This window comes from Lineus longissimus, chromosome 1 (genome assembly GCF_910592395.1).
Source record: "Lineus longissimus chromosome 1, tnLinLong1.2, whole genome shotgun sequence".
In the NCBI taxonomy this organism is placed as follows: domain Eukaryota; kingdom Metazoa; phylum Nemertea; class Pilidiophora; order Heteronemertea; family Lineidae; genus Lineus; species Lineus longissimus.
Genome location: NC_088308.1, coordinates 11,299,094 through 11,314,318, shown reverse-complemented (window position 1 = coordinate 11,314,318; position 15,225 = coordinate 11,299,094). Strand labels below are relative to the sequence as shown.

General features: G+C 43.6%; 1 protein-coding gene across 1 annotated transcript; it reads left to right on the top strand.

The window, feature by feature from the left end:
* Positions 1-14,051: 14,051 nt before the first annotated feature.
* On the top strand, positions 14,052-14,789 carry LOC135497128 (uncharacterized). Its single transcript, XM_064786861.1, has one exon. The coding sequence runs from the start codon at positions 14,052-14,054 to the stop codon at positions 14,787-14,789; it is 738 nt and encodes a 245-aa protein (XP_064642931.1).
* Positions 14,790-15,225: the final 436 nt, after the last annotated feature.

The window sequence follows — 15,225 nt, the reverse complement described above, 5'->3', positions numbered from 1 at the left end:
TGCTGTAGCTTGCATACCCACGGACTGATAGACAAAAGGAGATTCGGACCATCCAAATGGCAAACACTTGTATTACATATACCATCCACCGAATTGAATGCCGAAATATTTCCTTGACCTCTCAGTCAAAAATACACCCAAATAGGCGGATTTCTCATCTGAAGCAGCCATCAAATCTCCCTTGTCTATCAGTGTGGGTATCAACGAGGAACCCTCCAAGGAAAACGGTATATGCTTCATGAATAAATTCAAAAATCTTTCATCATGGCACAGACGATTTTTTCTTCCCCCGGTCACCATTAACAGTGGCATCACCAAATGAGGAGGGGCAACCTCCCCAACTCGTCCCAGGAGCTCTAGCGACCCATTTGCCAAACCCTCCTCCAGATGGCGCGCTATTTCCTCGCCATGTGGTGCACAGTTGTTGTGGTTTTCGAATATCGCAGGTGGTGGGATTTTCGCATCATACCGGACACCGTTTAATGTCCCCTTAAACGGCTGAATGAAATTGTAAATATCTACCTTATTCTCAACCCAATCTCCCACCATCTGCGATGACTCATTGTCCACCAACTTCAACAATACTTTCCAGTTGTCCACTTCTTCGTGCAACTGTCCTGCTACAAAGTGTTTTTGATCTCTCAATTGTAAATTTTTTAGGAGATCTTCCCAGTTATTCCCCAATTTCTGCCAATCCTTCGTAAGAAACTCAGGGTCTGGATGATGAGCGGAGGGGAACGGCCTGCCCGTGCAGTCGACAAACTCCGACAACCTTACTTCTGACGTTGCCTTCACCGGATTGAACCCCGCATTTTTTTCCCATTCTGGGATACCACTTGACTGAAATGCCGAAATAAACCGTCATTATTTTTCCAACAAAGCGACGTTGAAATAAGACTGCAAGGGCAGACCTCCCCCTCCCGCTCCCACTGGGCATCAGTGTCCCAGCGAAAACTAGAAGAGAAGACCTAACCCACTGATATTTTCGTCATGTCCAGAAATTCAACTAATACCTACACGTATCTAAACGGAAACAACAAACTCCTCACTTTCCTTTAACCTATTTTATTGCCTAATTACTTTTCCTTCAGCTTCTTACTTTTACAATACTGATCTTCTTCTTTTTTTTTCTTTTTTTTTTCTTATATACTAACCGATCCGCTTCCCAACAATCTTAAACCCGCATCACACTTTTCTCATCTTAACATTCACCAAATTTTTCTTTTCCTTCTTATTTCAAACCAATAATTACTCGGCCTTTGTTAGTTGAGGGGCGTTGGCCGTATTCTGAGGACATGCCCTAATGAGATGCTCTGACGAATTACACAAATAACAATTTCTTGCGGCGTATCCAACTCTAGGACCGGATCTGAAATTTCGTCTCCCCTAAACCCTCTACGATACGGGACATTCGCGTAAGTCTGATTAGTGAAACCCCCCTGTTCCATCTTCCTCTCCTTCTCCTTTTCTTTTTCTTTTTCTTCTTTCTTCTTTGCTTTACGCCAGGTATCCACCGCCGCCTGCGCCTTCCTAGCTTGTTCCGTCCCCACTAACCTGGTGATCAAGGTATGTAGAGAACCAGACTTATCATTCTCCCGGCACATTTTCAGCGCCAACTTGTAGGAATCTGCTTCCTCGTGATCCACTCTGGACGCAGTATCATATAGGTGTTCCATTGCCGCTAACAATACACCGTTGTCAGTGCTAGATCGTAACGCTAGGGTCCTCACCTGCTTTAACGCCGCTTCTACCGAGCCCTTCTCTTGTTCCTGCTTTAACTTCTTCATAGACTTTTCCAGTTCGTCCACTCGAGAGCTCTCGCCGGTTGTACTGGTTTTCTCACCGGTTGCACCCTGCCAAATAATTAAAACAAATTAACTGACGAGCCATAAAGATTTCCTAATTCTTTCCCGTTCTATTAGTTCAACATTCTAAAAGGCCTTAGTCACAGTATATCATTGTTTCTAATACAAAATACATTACGCCTCGTTTTGATCGGAGCGGTCTTGGTATCGTAACCAATGACCGCCTGGGTAGGTATAAAATTCTGAATTTTAGCAGACGAATTATTTTCACCAAGAAGCAACGACTCAGCCCCACAAAACAATGTCAAGAACACGAGATTTTGAAGTATTCCCCGATATATTGGGATTTGTGAAGTAGGGAGGATACCCGAGGACTCTTTCGAGGTCGTCAGTCAGGATTCAGAAGAGGTCAAAGACGAGGAAATGGTAGAAATCGAGCTAGCAGACTGGGAATTCCCTTGCTGCGTGACGTCATCTTCACAAGCAACAATATGGCGGAGTTCCGGACACCAGGCTGGATCATTCTTTCACGAAAACGGAACATATATACCTTTCAAATCGTATTTAATTTGTTTAATTTTGAAACCTTTTAGAATAGAAATTAATACCTCGCTGTCGGTCATTGGTTGTATAATCAAGACCGCTCGGGTAGACCTCAAATTACGTCCAAAACCCTCGGCGAAGCGCCTCGGGTTTTGGACTGCATTTTCGGTCTACCCGAGCGGTCTTGATTATACAACCAATGACCGCCAGCTCGGTATTAATTCCTTAAACCAAACCAATCTCTTTTTTTTTTTTTCATTGATCTCATTATCTCTCCTACTCCCTCTGCCATAACCCGCTCGGACAATTAATAATGTAGGCCCGGCCCTTTGTCTTAGATGACAGTGACTTTAATCATCTTCCCTCGGAATGTCGACCTCATGATAACAGATGGTGCGCAACTGCTAGCTGATACCGTCGAGTAAAGTTTTTCTCAATAAATAAATAAATTTTCCTCACCCTCTTAACTCCTTTTGCTTGTTGCGCACTTGTTCCTTTTTGCTCGGCCTGCGACGTAGTATCTTGCTCGGCTGGCTGCACCGTACTAGTAGTCGCGGACAACACCTGGCCTGGCTGTGCCATACTGTTTGCCTGTAACACTGCGCAATGCAGCATATGTCTTCGGTTCTCTACCGAATCATCCGCGTCTATCAGATCGAGAAGAGCCTGCAAATAACACGTGATATATCAATTTATATTACCCGCTAAGGTCTAGGCCTACCCGCCGAGAAACCAACCAAACATATTTCCCTTCCTTTGGTCTACCTATCCAACGCCTCATTATTACCCCTAAACTTCACATTCAAATGACCTCCATCATCGCATGTACGTATGTCGGCATACCTTTTGTTCAACACACCACGTTTTTTATCTCTCTTTAGTTTCCGCGGCTCCTGGCCGCTTTTACAGCAGTGGCAGCTACATTTATACCGTAACGTTACAGGGGTGGGTGACGTATCCGCCTCTTTTATGTTAAACCCCCCTCGTTCTCTCCACCGCATTTTCTCTCGGCGCCGCCTCTACCCGAGCCTGTCAATGACCCATACTTAAGAATTTTCATTATTAATATTTCCTTACCGAATGCTACCCTGAACCTTATCAACATGGTCTCGGCCCTACTCTGAATTTTGCTTAGCCTCAGACAGATATTTCTCCGTCTGGCGAATGTATTCTCACCAACAAGTCCAGTAATAAACAAACCCGCACTAATTCTAACCGGTCATGCCTCTCGATTTTTCTCATTTTTTACCCAGTTTTTTAAAGGGCGTCTACATGTATGAGCTAGGCCGGCAATATAACAAATTACTCGATTAATTTTGCCGATAGGGGTCTTCTATCTTACGGCACATGCTTGTGGAAATTTTGAGAGAAATGTGACCCAGTCTTTTAACCACTGCGGTTGTAGCCTTTTACCTCTAACTCCACTACTGACCATCGACCTAGCCTCCGCTCACACTGCGGACACTGAACAATATCAAATAATTGTTTTATTACTCACCGACGCCTCATGTCCCGTCAGTCCTTTTGACTCTCTGTTCAGGTCTTCTTTCGAATATGAATGAAGCAAATGCTTCTTCGACACGCTCGCTAGTGATTCTTGTGCTTGTAGTGTCCACTTGCAAATTTTTAAATCTCAAAATCACTGGCAGCACATCTGCTCCTCTCAGGGAGTGGCCCTCCTTGAGCCATACAATTGGTGATGACATGTTTGAACCTGTGCTTCTGACGATTCAGATTCAACTGACCCCAAAGCTCGCCAAAAACTCCCTGTACCACATTCATTCGATCCCCGATTCGATCACGTGCTCCGCGTCATCCCGTCCGAGGGCTTCTATGAACTCCCAAACCCCCTCAATTTCACCTGACCATAAAATAATTTGTGGTTTTCAACACTTTTTTGCTGCCTAATCCCTTCCTTGGGCGCCACCCTCTTCGTTTTTCAGTGCATTCACTAATAGAGTCTTCGCCGGCGTAACCAAACTCCAAGTCCCCTCAATACCAAGCATGATTACCGTCGACATACTTTCTTTAAAAAAAAAATGTCGCTAACCCTAACCGACCCTTTGATCATACACGTCTATTGTCTGGGGCCCTGTTTCCTTTTACACCTGACCTCTAAATCTCTACTATGCACTGACCTTATCCCGGCTGTTACAAACATCACCCATGTGCATCGAACTACGACATCCCGACTTGAGTAATGTAAACCTACTAAATCTTCCATCCAACTTTCCCATTTTGTTACGCCCTTTTGTTTTATTTTGCTATGCATACATACTAGTCCTGTCACCTATTTACAACATTTAACGCACTTCACTATTCGGTCTATTAAAAATACCGATATACTGACTGGACCCAACTTAGATTGACTTTTCCGTCCCTCTTTTCCCAACCATGATTTTCCATCAGCCCTCTCTTGGCTCAATCTTCTTCCCACTTGGGCTCTCTAATAAGCTAAATCAGTCTGCCGCTTTGCCATTTCCCTTTTCGCAAACTTTACACTCGTTCATCTAGGCTCACTCAGCTTACTGCGTGCCCCAGGGCCTATCCTGTCCACCAATATTGCCCCCCCCCCCCCGCCTAAAATGTCTCCACATCGATCATCTAGGCGAACCTAGCCTACCTTCCTGCCCTAGGGCCTATCCTGTCCAACAGGATTACCCCCGGCATCTATTTCTCACCTTCGGTCATCTAGGCGAACCTAGCCTACCGTCTTGTCCTAGGGCCTATCCTGTCCAACAGGATTACCCCCCGGCATCCATTTCTCACCCTCGGTCATCTAGGCGAACCTAGCCTACCGTCTTGCCCTAGGGCCTATCCTGTCCAACAAAATTACCCCCCGGCACACACTCCAAAAAACGAGTATACTTGGCCTGAACAATCCACACGGTTGAACACGGAGCTTTCAGACCGCGTGTCTGCCCTGATCGGATTTCCAAAACCAACTGAGGGAATCGGGCAATCCCATGTCCTCTGACGTCACACCGCTTAGGATAGCTGAATACTACCTCATTTATGATCACCAATCTTCTCCCACTCTTTCTTCTTACCGAATGTGTCCACACTGCACTTATGGTCATTGTACTTTCATCTTATGTAAAATGTAACTTTTTACACGGTTTCAATAAACGATTTGTAATTTGTAATTTGTAAATTATAAATTTCACTAATAATTTGACGCCGCCAATTCCACTGGTCTTCGAAATACGTAAGCTACACTGTTGACGACTATGACACTCCTCACAAACCACATTGTGAATCAGACGCCGATAGGCTTGTCTTTCATTATTGTTGTTATTTGTAAACCTTTCTGAACAAATTCTCGATTCTGACTTTTATCTGTTGAACTCTTTTATCTCTTTTATCTCTTTTATCTGTTGAATCAAATTCGATGCTGACTTTTATCTCTTGAGTTGATGTACTGTCCCTGTTGAGGATGAGGTCATGCTCGTGAAAATATTCTGCCGCGATATCTCTTGCTTTTCAATAAGAATTTCATGTCGTTATTGCCATCTTGGCATTCCATCCAGCTATCATCCTGACTTTTACGCCGAGCTCCACAAACCCATGACGGATTCCACAGATTTTCCTGTTTTCTCCGCACGCTCTCAGCGCGTGCTCCAATGGCTTACTGGACTTTGCGCAATATTTCGCCAAAAAGGTATTCTACGCAACGGTCCCTAGGTGACTTTTCCTATTCATAATACACAGCCTGTCCATCCTAGATCGTGGTTACATGGGGAGTAATCGTTGTAAAATCAGGGCAAACGCAAAGACAGTTAACCCGGGTACCACTATGTTTACGATGCGAACAAGCCGTGTAAGTCATTATCAGCATTTTGTTCATTGAACATTTGCGGGTACAGCGTCACAGGGAGCAGCATTGAACCGTAAACAGGTTCACATCATATTCAGACAACGGCTTGTAACGGCCATACAGGAAATGATTCGTATCAAAAACCGACGATCAAAACTATTCGCTTGCTGAGAGTATACATTACGCGCATACATTACATTCACACATTTGAGCTTCCAAGCTTTGAGAAATCACATGTCATGTGCGAATTTTGCATGTAATTTTGGTGATTTACGTGAGTACATTTTCAACCCCGAAAAGTGTGAAGTGAAGTTATGCTTTTATTTAGTAAAAATCGGTAGGCATGTCCAACAAGACATGTGTCTCAGCTGCCTGGGTGGATGTGGGTCATCACTCACTGGTGACTGACACCATGTATCGAACTTGACGTACCGGGGTAAAACATAATGGTCGCTCTCCCATTTCGCTCGTTTCGTTTCGTTGCGCAAAGTCCAGTAAGCCTGCTCCAATCACAGTGCTATGAGAACTTAAAGAGGGCAAAGGTCATTGCTGATCACAGGTATTCAACATTGTCGCCTGTTTTGGTAACGGTCCAACTAATGCAAGTGTAGCGCATTTCTAGAATCCGCTTAATTGGCCCTGAGTTGTAGGATGTTGGATACTACTGCAGTAGAGATCATTCCGTAAGAGATGCTCTGATTGGTCCAAAATCGAGGCTACTTGCCTGGGCTAAAAAACAGCTTCTGAGGCGGAAAATGTCGAGGGTTTGGGTGAGTGATTTAGCGATCTCAAAACATTGCGGGTCAAGATGTCCAGCTATAGGCCCTATGTTGATCGAGGTGATTAAAGAGACTGTATACCCTTTGCAATTAACACTAATCATAATTTCACTTGACAAACACAAATTCCACACCTCTTGAATAACTTTTGCCCAGTTAGACTAGTGCCCATCTTTGTGTGCTAAGGCTTAATTACTATTGACTAGGCTGTTGACAGTGGCATAGAGTATACTCCGCATAGACATCTACACTAAAGCAACCATTCATTCAGAGATCTAGGTCAAATAAGACAATTGAAATTTTACGGAAAAAATTCTTGATTCATGAAAATATTCTGATGCCAATATGTCCATGCCTCGACGTAATTTTATGCTGCAATATTTTTTATTCTACAGTACATCATGTTCTAGTGCATTGTATATTGCAGTTTAATGATTTTTCTTTTGTCATGTTTTGAGAATTCATGGTCCTGCTTGAAGCTCTTTTCGGATAAGAAAATCCAACATGTTTCATATATTACCCAAGTTGACCCTTTAAAGGGGTACCTTTCTGAACAAATTCTCGATTCTGACTTTTATCTGTTGAACTCTTTTATCTCTTTTATCTCTTTTATCTGTTGAATCAAATTCGATGCTGACTTTTATCTCTTGAGTTGATGTACTGTCCCTGTTGAGGATGAGGTCATGCTCGTGAAAATATTCTGCCGCGATATCTCTTGCTTTTCAATAAGAATTTCATGTCGTTAGTGCCATCTTGGCATTCCATCCAGCTATCATCCTGACTTTTACGCCGAGCTCCACAAACCCATGACGGATTCCACAGATTTTCCTGTTTTCTCCGCACGCTCTCAGCGCGTGCTCCAATCACAGTGCTATGAGAACTTAAAGAGGGCAAAGGTCATTGCTGATCACAGGTATTCAACATTGTCGCCTGTTTTGGTAACGGTCCAACTAATGCAAGTGTAGCGCATTTCTAGAATCCGCTTAATGGGCCCTGAGTTGTAGGATGTTGGATACTACTGCAGTAGATCATTCCGTAAGAGATGCTCTGATTGGTCCAAAATCGAGGCTACTTGCCTGGGCTAAAAAACAGCTTCTGAGGCGGAAAATATCGAGGGTTTGGGTGAGTGATTTAGCGATCTCAAAACATTGCGGGTCAAGATGTCCAGCTATAGGCCCTATGTTGATCGAGGTGATTAAAGAGACTGTATACCCTTTGCAATTAGCACTAATCATAATTTCACTTGACAAACACAAATTCCACACCTCTTGAATAACTTTTGCCCAGTTAGACTAGTGCCCATCTTTGTGTGCTAAGGCTTAATTACTATTGACTAGACTGTTGACAGTGGCATAGAGTATACTCCGCATAGACATCTACACTAAAGCAACCATTCATTCAGAGATCTAGGTCAAATAAGACAATTGAAATTTTACGGAAAAAATTCTTGATTCATGAGCTTGAAGCTCTTTTCGGATAAGAAAATCCAACATGTTTCATATATTATCCAAGTTGACCCTTTAAAGGGGTATGCCATTCGTTTGTATACAATAACTGTTGGTCCAACTAAATCCAGTTCCTATCTTTAACGCCAGGCGACACCACTCACTAGTCAGTAATAATGCATGATGCATGCATGCTTGCATGTTCATTTGTATACAATTGGTGTGTGTATGATGTTTCCTGATATCTGCTTGTAATTTAGGCTATGTGTACACTGGGTTTGTCATATGAGAGTACCACAAGGTGGTGTATTGTTTCAATCATTGCAAATCCGTCAAATATGGAAAGTTTTCTGCGGTGGTGTGTGTCATTTTTTATGGAAACGACGACCTAGGCCTTCCGCAGCAGTTGAATATTTTCCTTACCTCCTCTCTATAGAAATCTAAAGACACTGTATAGATTATAAAATTCACACTGTAATTAATAGAAGTGATTTGAATGCTAAACTCCGATAACTCAGTGAAGAAATCCAAAGAAGCCTCTTTCCAGCCTGCCCATTGTCTATAAAGTGTCTCATATACAACATAACACCACAACAGGACAAAGGGGGACATTAGCAGAACATAAGTCGTTGAGATGGTCAGTAAGTTTACCAAGATGTGCATCTCTTTCTTTGAACGTGTTTGGTCTTTCGTACCGTATAAAGTTTTGTCTTTAGTTTTAATCCCAACAATGATGATGATGTTTAGTACCGTTATGATGATGGATGGTAAAACTTGACATTGGCTAAAGATATGGATGACATGAAAGAAAATCAACCACTGTGGCTTCTCTGTCATTCTGTAGAAGCAGACAGAGCGATCGAGGTGGCCTGGCGGATGTGGGCCAACGATTTCAATAAAGTCAAATAAGTATGACCAGTTCACCAAAGAAAAAACTAGGAGACTCATTATGACATACTTCCTTCTTGAAGGGACCAGTATGATTTGGGCCTTCAGTGGCCTCAGCACCGCAATCATTCTTTCAAATGAAAATGCAATGATGGTCCAAGCTGACATGAATTGACAATTAAGCCAGACATACGTGTGTATTTTACAACCAATATTATTCCAGCCGCGAACTGAAATGATGCGACCAAACGACATGTAGTACAAGCTAGTTTGCTCCCAGAATCCTAGAGCTACAATCAGGTTACCCAGATCAGAGACGGCCAAACATCCTAAATATATAGCGCTAGCCCTATCACGCTTTCTTTGCCGAATGAAAATCACAATACTTAAAATGTTACCAAAGATGCCCATAGTGACAAAAAAGATGGTCATATAACCACCAAATACTGCAATGAACTTGTAAAAGTTCTCATAAAGTGAAATGTCTTCATGGTAATTCTTGACTTCAGTGATCATCGTTGGAGGAAACATCTTCATTTCTCCTGTTTGTGCGGGATCCATTATTCTCTTCGTGTTGTTTTGGTAAAAAGTATCTAATCAGTATGTTTGCAAATAGCCAATTATATTGTTTATTTGAAGGCGCAGTGAATTTGGGAAGAAAATAACGGCCAAATTATAATCAATGAAATAAAAATGCTTCTCTATCTGTTGGCTTTCCTTCCTCCAAATCCAGCATGCCTGTAAGTGCGCCTAGTAAAGGCTTGGTTAGTTTACGTTTTCAAATTTGGCGCGCTTCCTTGTCAGCGGATGAGGAAGCTGGTCTGGGCATGCGCAGTGCTTTTGCCATCTACGATTTGTCAGAAAGACTGTCGCTTCTCGATTTGTCAAACTTATGTAATATTAAAGCCCCCTAAAGTGGTAAGTTTATAAAAACTAGTCAAAACCAAAGATTATGATGCCCAGATTGCCTACAACTGGTCAAGTAAGGACGTCACTTGTTATTATGTCAAAAATCGACCCTTTTGTGCGGACCCTCAGATTTGTTGGTAGAACTTGTTTTGGCGAGGTTCCGCCCTGTCCTTTCCCTTCTATAAAAGTGTTAATTACACCCTTTACGGTCACTTGCATGGGCTCAAACTATTCTTTTCTATTGATCTTGTCTTGTAAGACCCTAGTTCGTAGGAGCGATGTTTTTGGCAAAAAGTGTGTTTTTATCTGATAGGCCTCCAGGTACTTATATGGGAAACCCGACACACCCACTTCACGCCCAAAGGTGCGCGGTCACGTGACCTGCCTTGAGGTGTTATAAGATGGAGCCACCGTCTGGCCTACAGCATTTCAAATAGTTTGAATGTGTCTTCATAGGCACATCCTGTCACATCCTGTCTTACTAGTATGTAGATGCATGTTTGCATCATTTTCATAACGGCTACTCAGGGTTTAACCCTTTTATGGTCTGTATTCTTGTCTATGTTGTTGTTCGAAACTTATGTTGTCTGCAAATCTTTGTCTTTGTAGATTCCACGAGTGGTATCGACTAATAAAAAGATTTAACGAATTACGTCGTAACTTCTATTCAGTACGGTCAGCACGGGGGGGGGGGGGAATCGGAGGAGCGGCAGTTAGAGTGGAATCACTTCGCGGAATGATTCGTCGAACGTGATACTTCATGATGGGTGATAAAGACATAAGCAAGTTCATCCAGAAACAAGAACGGGCCCTGCGCCAAGATGTCTCCACTTGGAGAAAAGTTGCTGTTGACACGGAGAAGTTGTGTGTTTGCTGCGAGGATCCAAATGCATTGGATGAGGCGTTCACGTATCTATGCGATGCATTCACGACGCTGGAGAAAGCATTCAGAAAGTTAGAAGAACTTTACGATCTACAAGGCAAAGAGAATGAATCCTATGTGCAGAAATATCAGGATATAGAGGAACTTAACTATTATCTGACTAAGAAACTGTCCGATGCCTTGGCAACTTTGAAGCAAAAGAACATGCAATCTAAGGACACTGTTAAAGATAAAGATGAAAACGTCAATGCTAAATCTAATGACAGTCCTGATAACCCTAAGGATAACTCTGTACTTCCAAAAAGGAATGCGACTGCATGTGAACCCGCCACGTCAGACGTGGTCAACCTGATTTCACACTTGGTTGATCAGGTCAATCTGTCACGCCTACCACCACCAGAGCCTGGCGTGTTTTGTGGAGATCCACTTTCATTCCCCTCCTGGAGGGCGGCGTACTGTAATCTTATTGAGAGAAAGAATATTAGTGCACCCGAGAAAATCCTCTATCTGAAGCGTTACTTGTCTAAGTCGGTAAAAGAAGTTGTGGACGGCTACCTGACTGTCGCCGATGAAGATTCATACAACCAGGCATGGATGCGATTGGAGAAACGTTGCGGGCATCCATTCATCATAGCCAATGCCTTCAGGGACAAGTTAGATCAATGGCCCGATGTATCATCACGAGGCACTTAGGAAGTTTTCGGATTTTTTGAGGCAGTGTCTGGCCGCCATGAAAGTCGGAACAAAGGGAAACCTGAACATTCTAGATGACGAACGTGAAAACCAAAAGATCCGAAGAAAACTCCCCTACTGGCTAATCAATCGATGGAACAGAACCGCGTCCACCTATAAACAGACTGTTTGTTGCCATCCACCCTTTCATTACTTCGTTACCTTTATCGAACAAGAGGCAGAACTTGCTTGTGACCCTGTAACTAGTGTCCAGGCTGTTAAGAAAAAAGAAAGTCGTCCTGGGAGTGAGATGTCTGCTCAACTTGGCACCAAGGAGAAACAATCGTGGCGTAAAAAGGCCCCAGCTACCAGATCCTTCGCAACAGAGACAACAGAAAGGAAATGCTTCTATTGTGAGGACAGTCATTTAGTACAGACATGCCCCCAGTTATCATCCTAACCCCTTAAGGAGAGACAGGACTTTGTACGATCAAACGCGCTGTGCTTGGGCTGTCTTCATAAGGGACACAGATCAAAGGACTGTAAGACACGCCTGCAGTGTAAAGTCTGCAGCAAGAACCACCCGACTCTGTTGCATATGGAGAGACCTGAACCGGCAAAGACGACCAGGAATCTGGAGAAAGCTGACGAGAAATCTACCAAGACCACCGACAGGAAAGATGTGGAAACGGCCTTCAACCGGAGGAGTCGGACCAATGCAGCGGTAGGATGCAAGAGCTCGATGATCGTCCCAGTCTGGTTGTCCCACAAAGATCATCCCCACTCAGAGATTATGACCTACGCTATGTTAGATACACAGTCCGACACAACGTTCATCCTGGAAAGCCTTCGACAGGAACTTGGTGTTGATGGGACCATCACTAAGCTAAAACTGTCCACAATGAGTGCTCAAAACCATCTGATAGAGACTGTTAAGGTGAAAAATTTGTTAGTTAGAGGATTAACATCGGATTCTGAAGAAAGACTTTCACTACCTCCGTCTTTCACTAGAGAGGTAATGCCAGCCGAGAGATCGCACATACCGACACCGGCAATGGCCGAGACGTGGCCTCATCTAAGACCCATTGCCAAGGAGCTGCCAGCTATCCAGGACTGCGATGTTGGGATATTGATAGGTTATGACTGTCCCAAAGCGTCGAGCCTACTGATCCTTTTGCACAGAAGACCGACCTTGGATGAGGAATAATTGGTATCATCGACAATCACTCAAGCAGCGACGACCCAATAGGAGTTAGCCACAAAGTTCTAACTTACAGCGATATACCCTCAGTTCAACAGAAGACCATAAAAAGGGATTTGGTTATCTCTAACGTCACAATCAAAGAGGTTCTTACAACGCTGGAGGCAGATTTCAAGGACACTGAGGATACCGGCAGCCAAGTATCAATTGAAGACAGAAGATTCGTTCACATATTGACCAGAGAGATGCACCAAAGACCGGATGGGCATTACGAGGCACCCCTGCCTTTTCGGAACGGCAAGCCAAAGGAGCTCCCAGAGAACAGACGATATTGTTTGAAAAGGCTAAACAATCTAAAAACCAAGTTCAACAGGGATCCAGAATACAAGAGAAAGTACGTTGACTTTATGCAGAAGATAATCGACCGTGGAGATGCAGAATTGGCACCCCAACCACCGCTAGCAGGACAACATTGGTACCTACCCCACTTCGGAGTTTTTCACCCTAAGAAGCCGGAAAAAATACGGGTTGTATTTGATTGCCGAGCTGAATACATGGGACACTCGCTCAATCAGTAATTGCTTCCAGGCCCAGATTTGACGAACTCTTTACTGGGTATACTCTGTCGATTCAGGAAAGAGAAGATCGCAATAACATGTGATGTTGAACAGATGTTTCACCAATTTAAAGTCAACCCAGATTTAGAGACTATTTGAGATTTTTGTGGTGGCCAGATGGTGACACTGATAAGGAGCCAGTAGACCATTTGATGTCCGTACAACTGTTTGGAGCCACCTCAAGTCCATCAGTATGCAACTTTGGCCTGAAAAAGATCGCCTTGAGTCAAGTCCACCGTTCAGCTTTGTTGGTGCAGATGCCTTCGGACCATTCTATGTCGGCGTCACGATTGGCAGGAAAACAACAGTCAAGAGATATGGCATAGTCTTCACTTGTCTTTCAATGAGAGCTGTACATATTGAAACAGTCACCAATATGACCGCCGATGCCTTTATCAACGCACTTCGTCGATTGATTGCCATTAGAGGACCAATCTCCCTTCTACGATGTGACAGAGGAACAAATTTCGTCTACAGAATGCATGGTCTGAGATGGATTTTGACAAAGTCCAACAGTTTCTCCTGAAACAGGAATGCAATCTCGAGTTCAGGATGAATGTCCCATATGCCAGTCACCACGGGGGAGTCTGGGAACGCCAGATTCGTACCATCAGATCCATACTGTCTACAATTCTGCTGAAATCTGGAACACAACTTGACAATGAATCGCTGCAAACGTACCTGTATGAAGTCGTGGCTATAATCAATGGTAGGCCACTGACTACAGACGACCTGGAGGATCCAGACTCCTTGATGCCACTCTGTCCGAATCAGCTACTGACTATGAAGTCACGGGTGGTAATTCCACCGCCTGGAGACTTCCCACGAGAAGACTTGTTTCTGAAGAAGCGTTGGCGCCGAGTGCAACATCTGGCGAACGAATTTTGGACCAAGTGGCGCAGAGACTACCTAAACAATCTACAGCCAAGACAGAAATGGAACCGAAAAGAGCGTGATTTCGTCATTGGGGACGTTGTTATCGTGAAGGATGATGATCTGCCAAGAAACCAGTGGAAACTGGCCGGAATCAACAAAGTCTTCGTTGATGAGGATCAGGTCGTTAGAACAGTCCGCCTCGCTGTCGGAAATCGATCCTTGGACAACAACGGCAAACCATTACAACAGACCACCTATCTTGAGAGACCTATTCAGAAACTCGTCCTTCTCCTTGAATCCGATCCACAGAAATCCGTCAATCAGCCAAAAGGACCTGCTGATCAACCCGAGTAATTCCCGGTCGAAGAGCCAGTTACGTTGTCTTCAAATCGATCTGAAGTCGTCTTCAAAATACGTGTCTGTGTCAGTGCACTACTCTATCGTAATATGTGGGTGAAGTGCTAGTAACCTCTCCCCACTTTTAAAAATAGCATCTTAAGTGTTGAATTAAGTCACTACCGATGGTGATTTCTTGGGTGATGTGCTGGTATCTCCCCATTACATAGTCTATTCGCAGCACAGGTGAAAGTGAAATACTAATATTGTGAAAATTGTTTAGTTTCGCCAGACACTGATTCTATTAAGACGGAAGGACCATCGCAGTGATCGCTAGTGTTCCTTATTGTGTACAAACATTGGATAGTCATCAAACTGACTAACTTTGAAAGTCTAAACTTGAACTGACTTAACTATGAAGGTCTTGAAATTGATTTTGAGATAAGGAGAGACT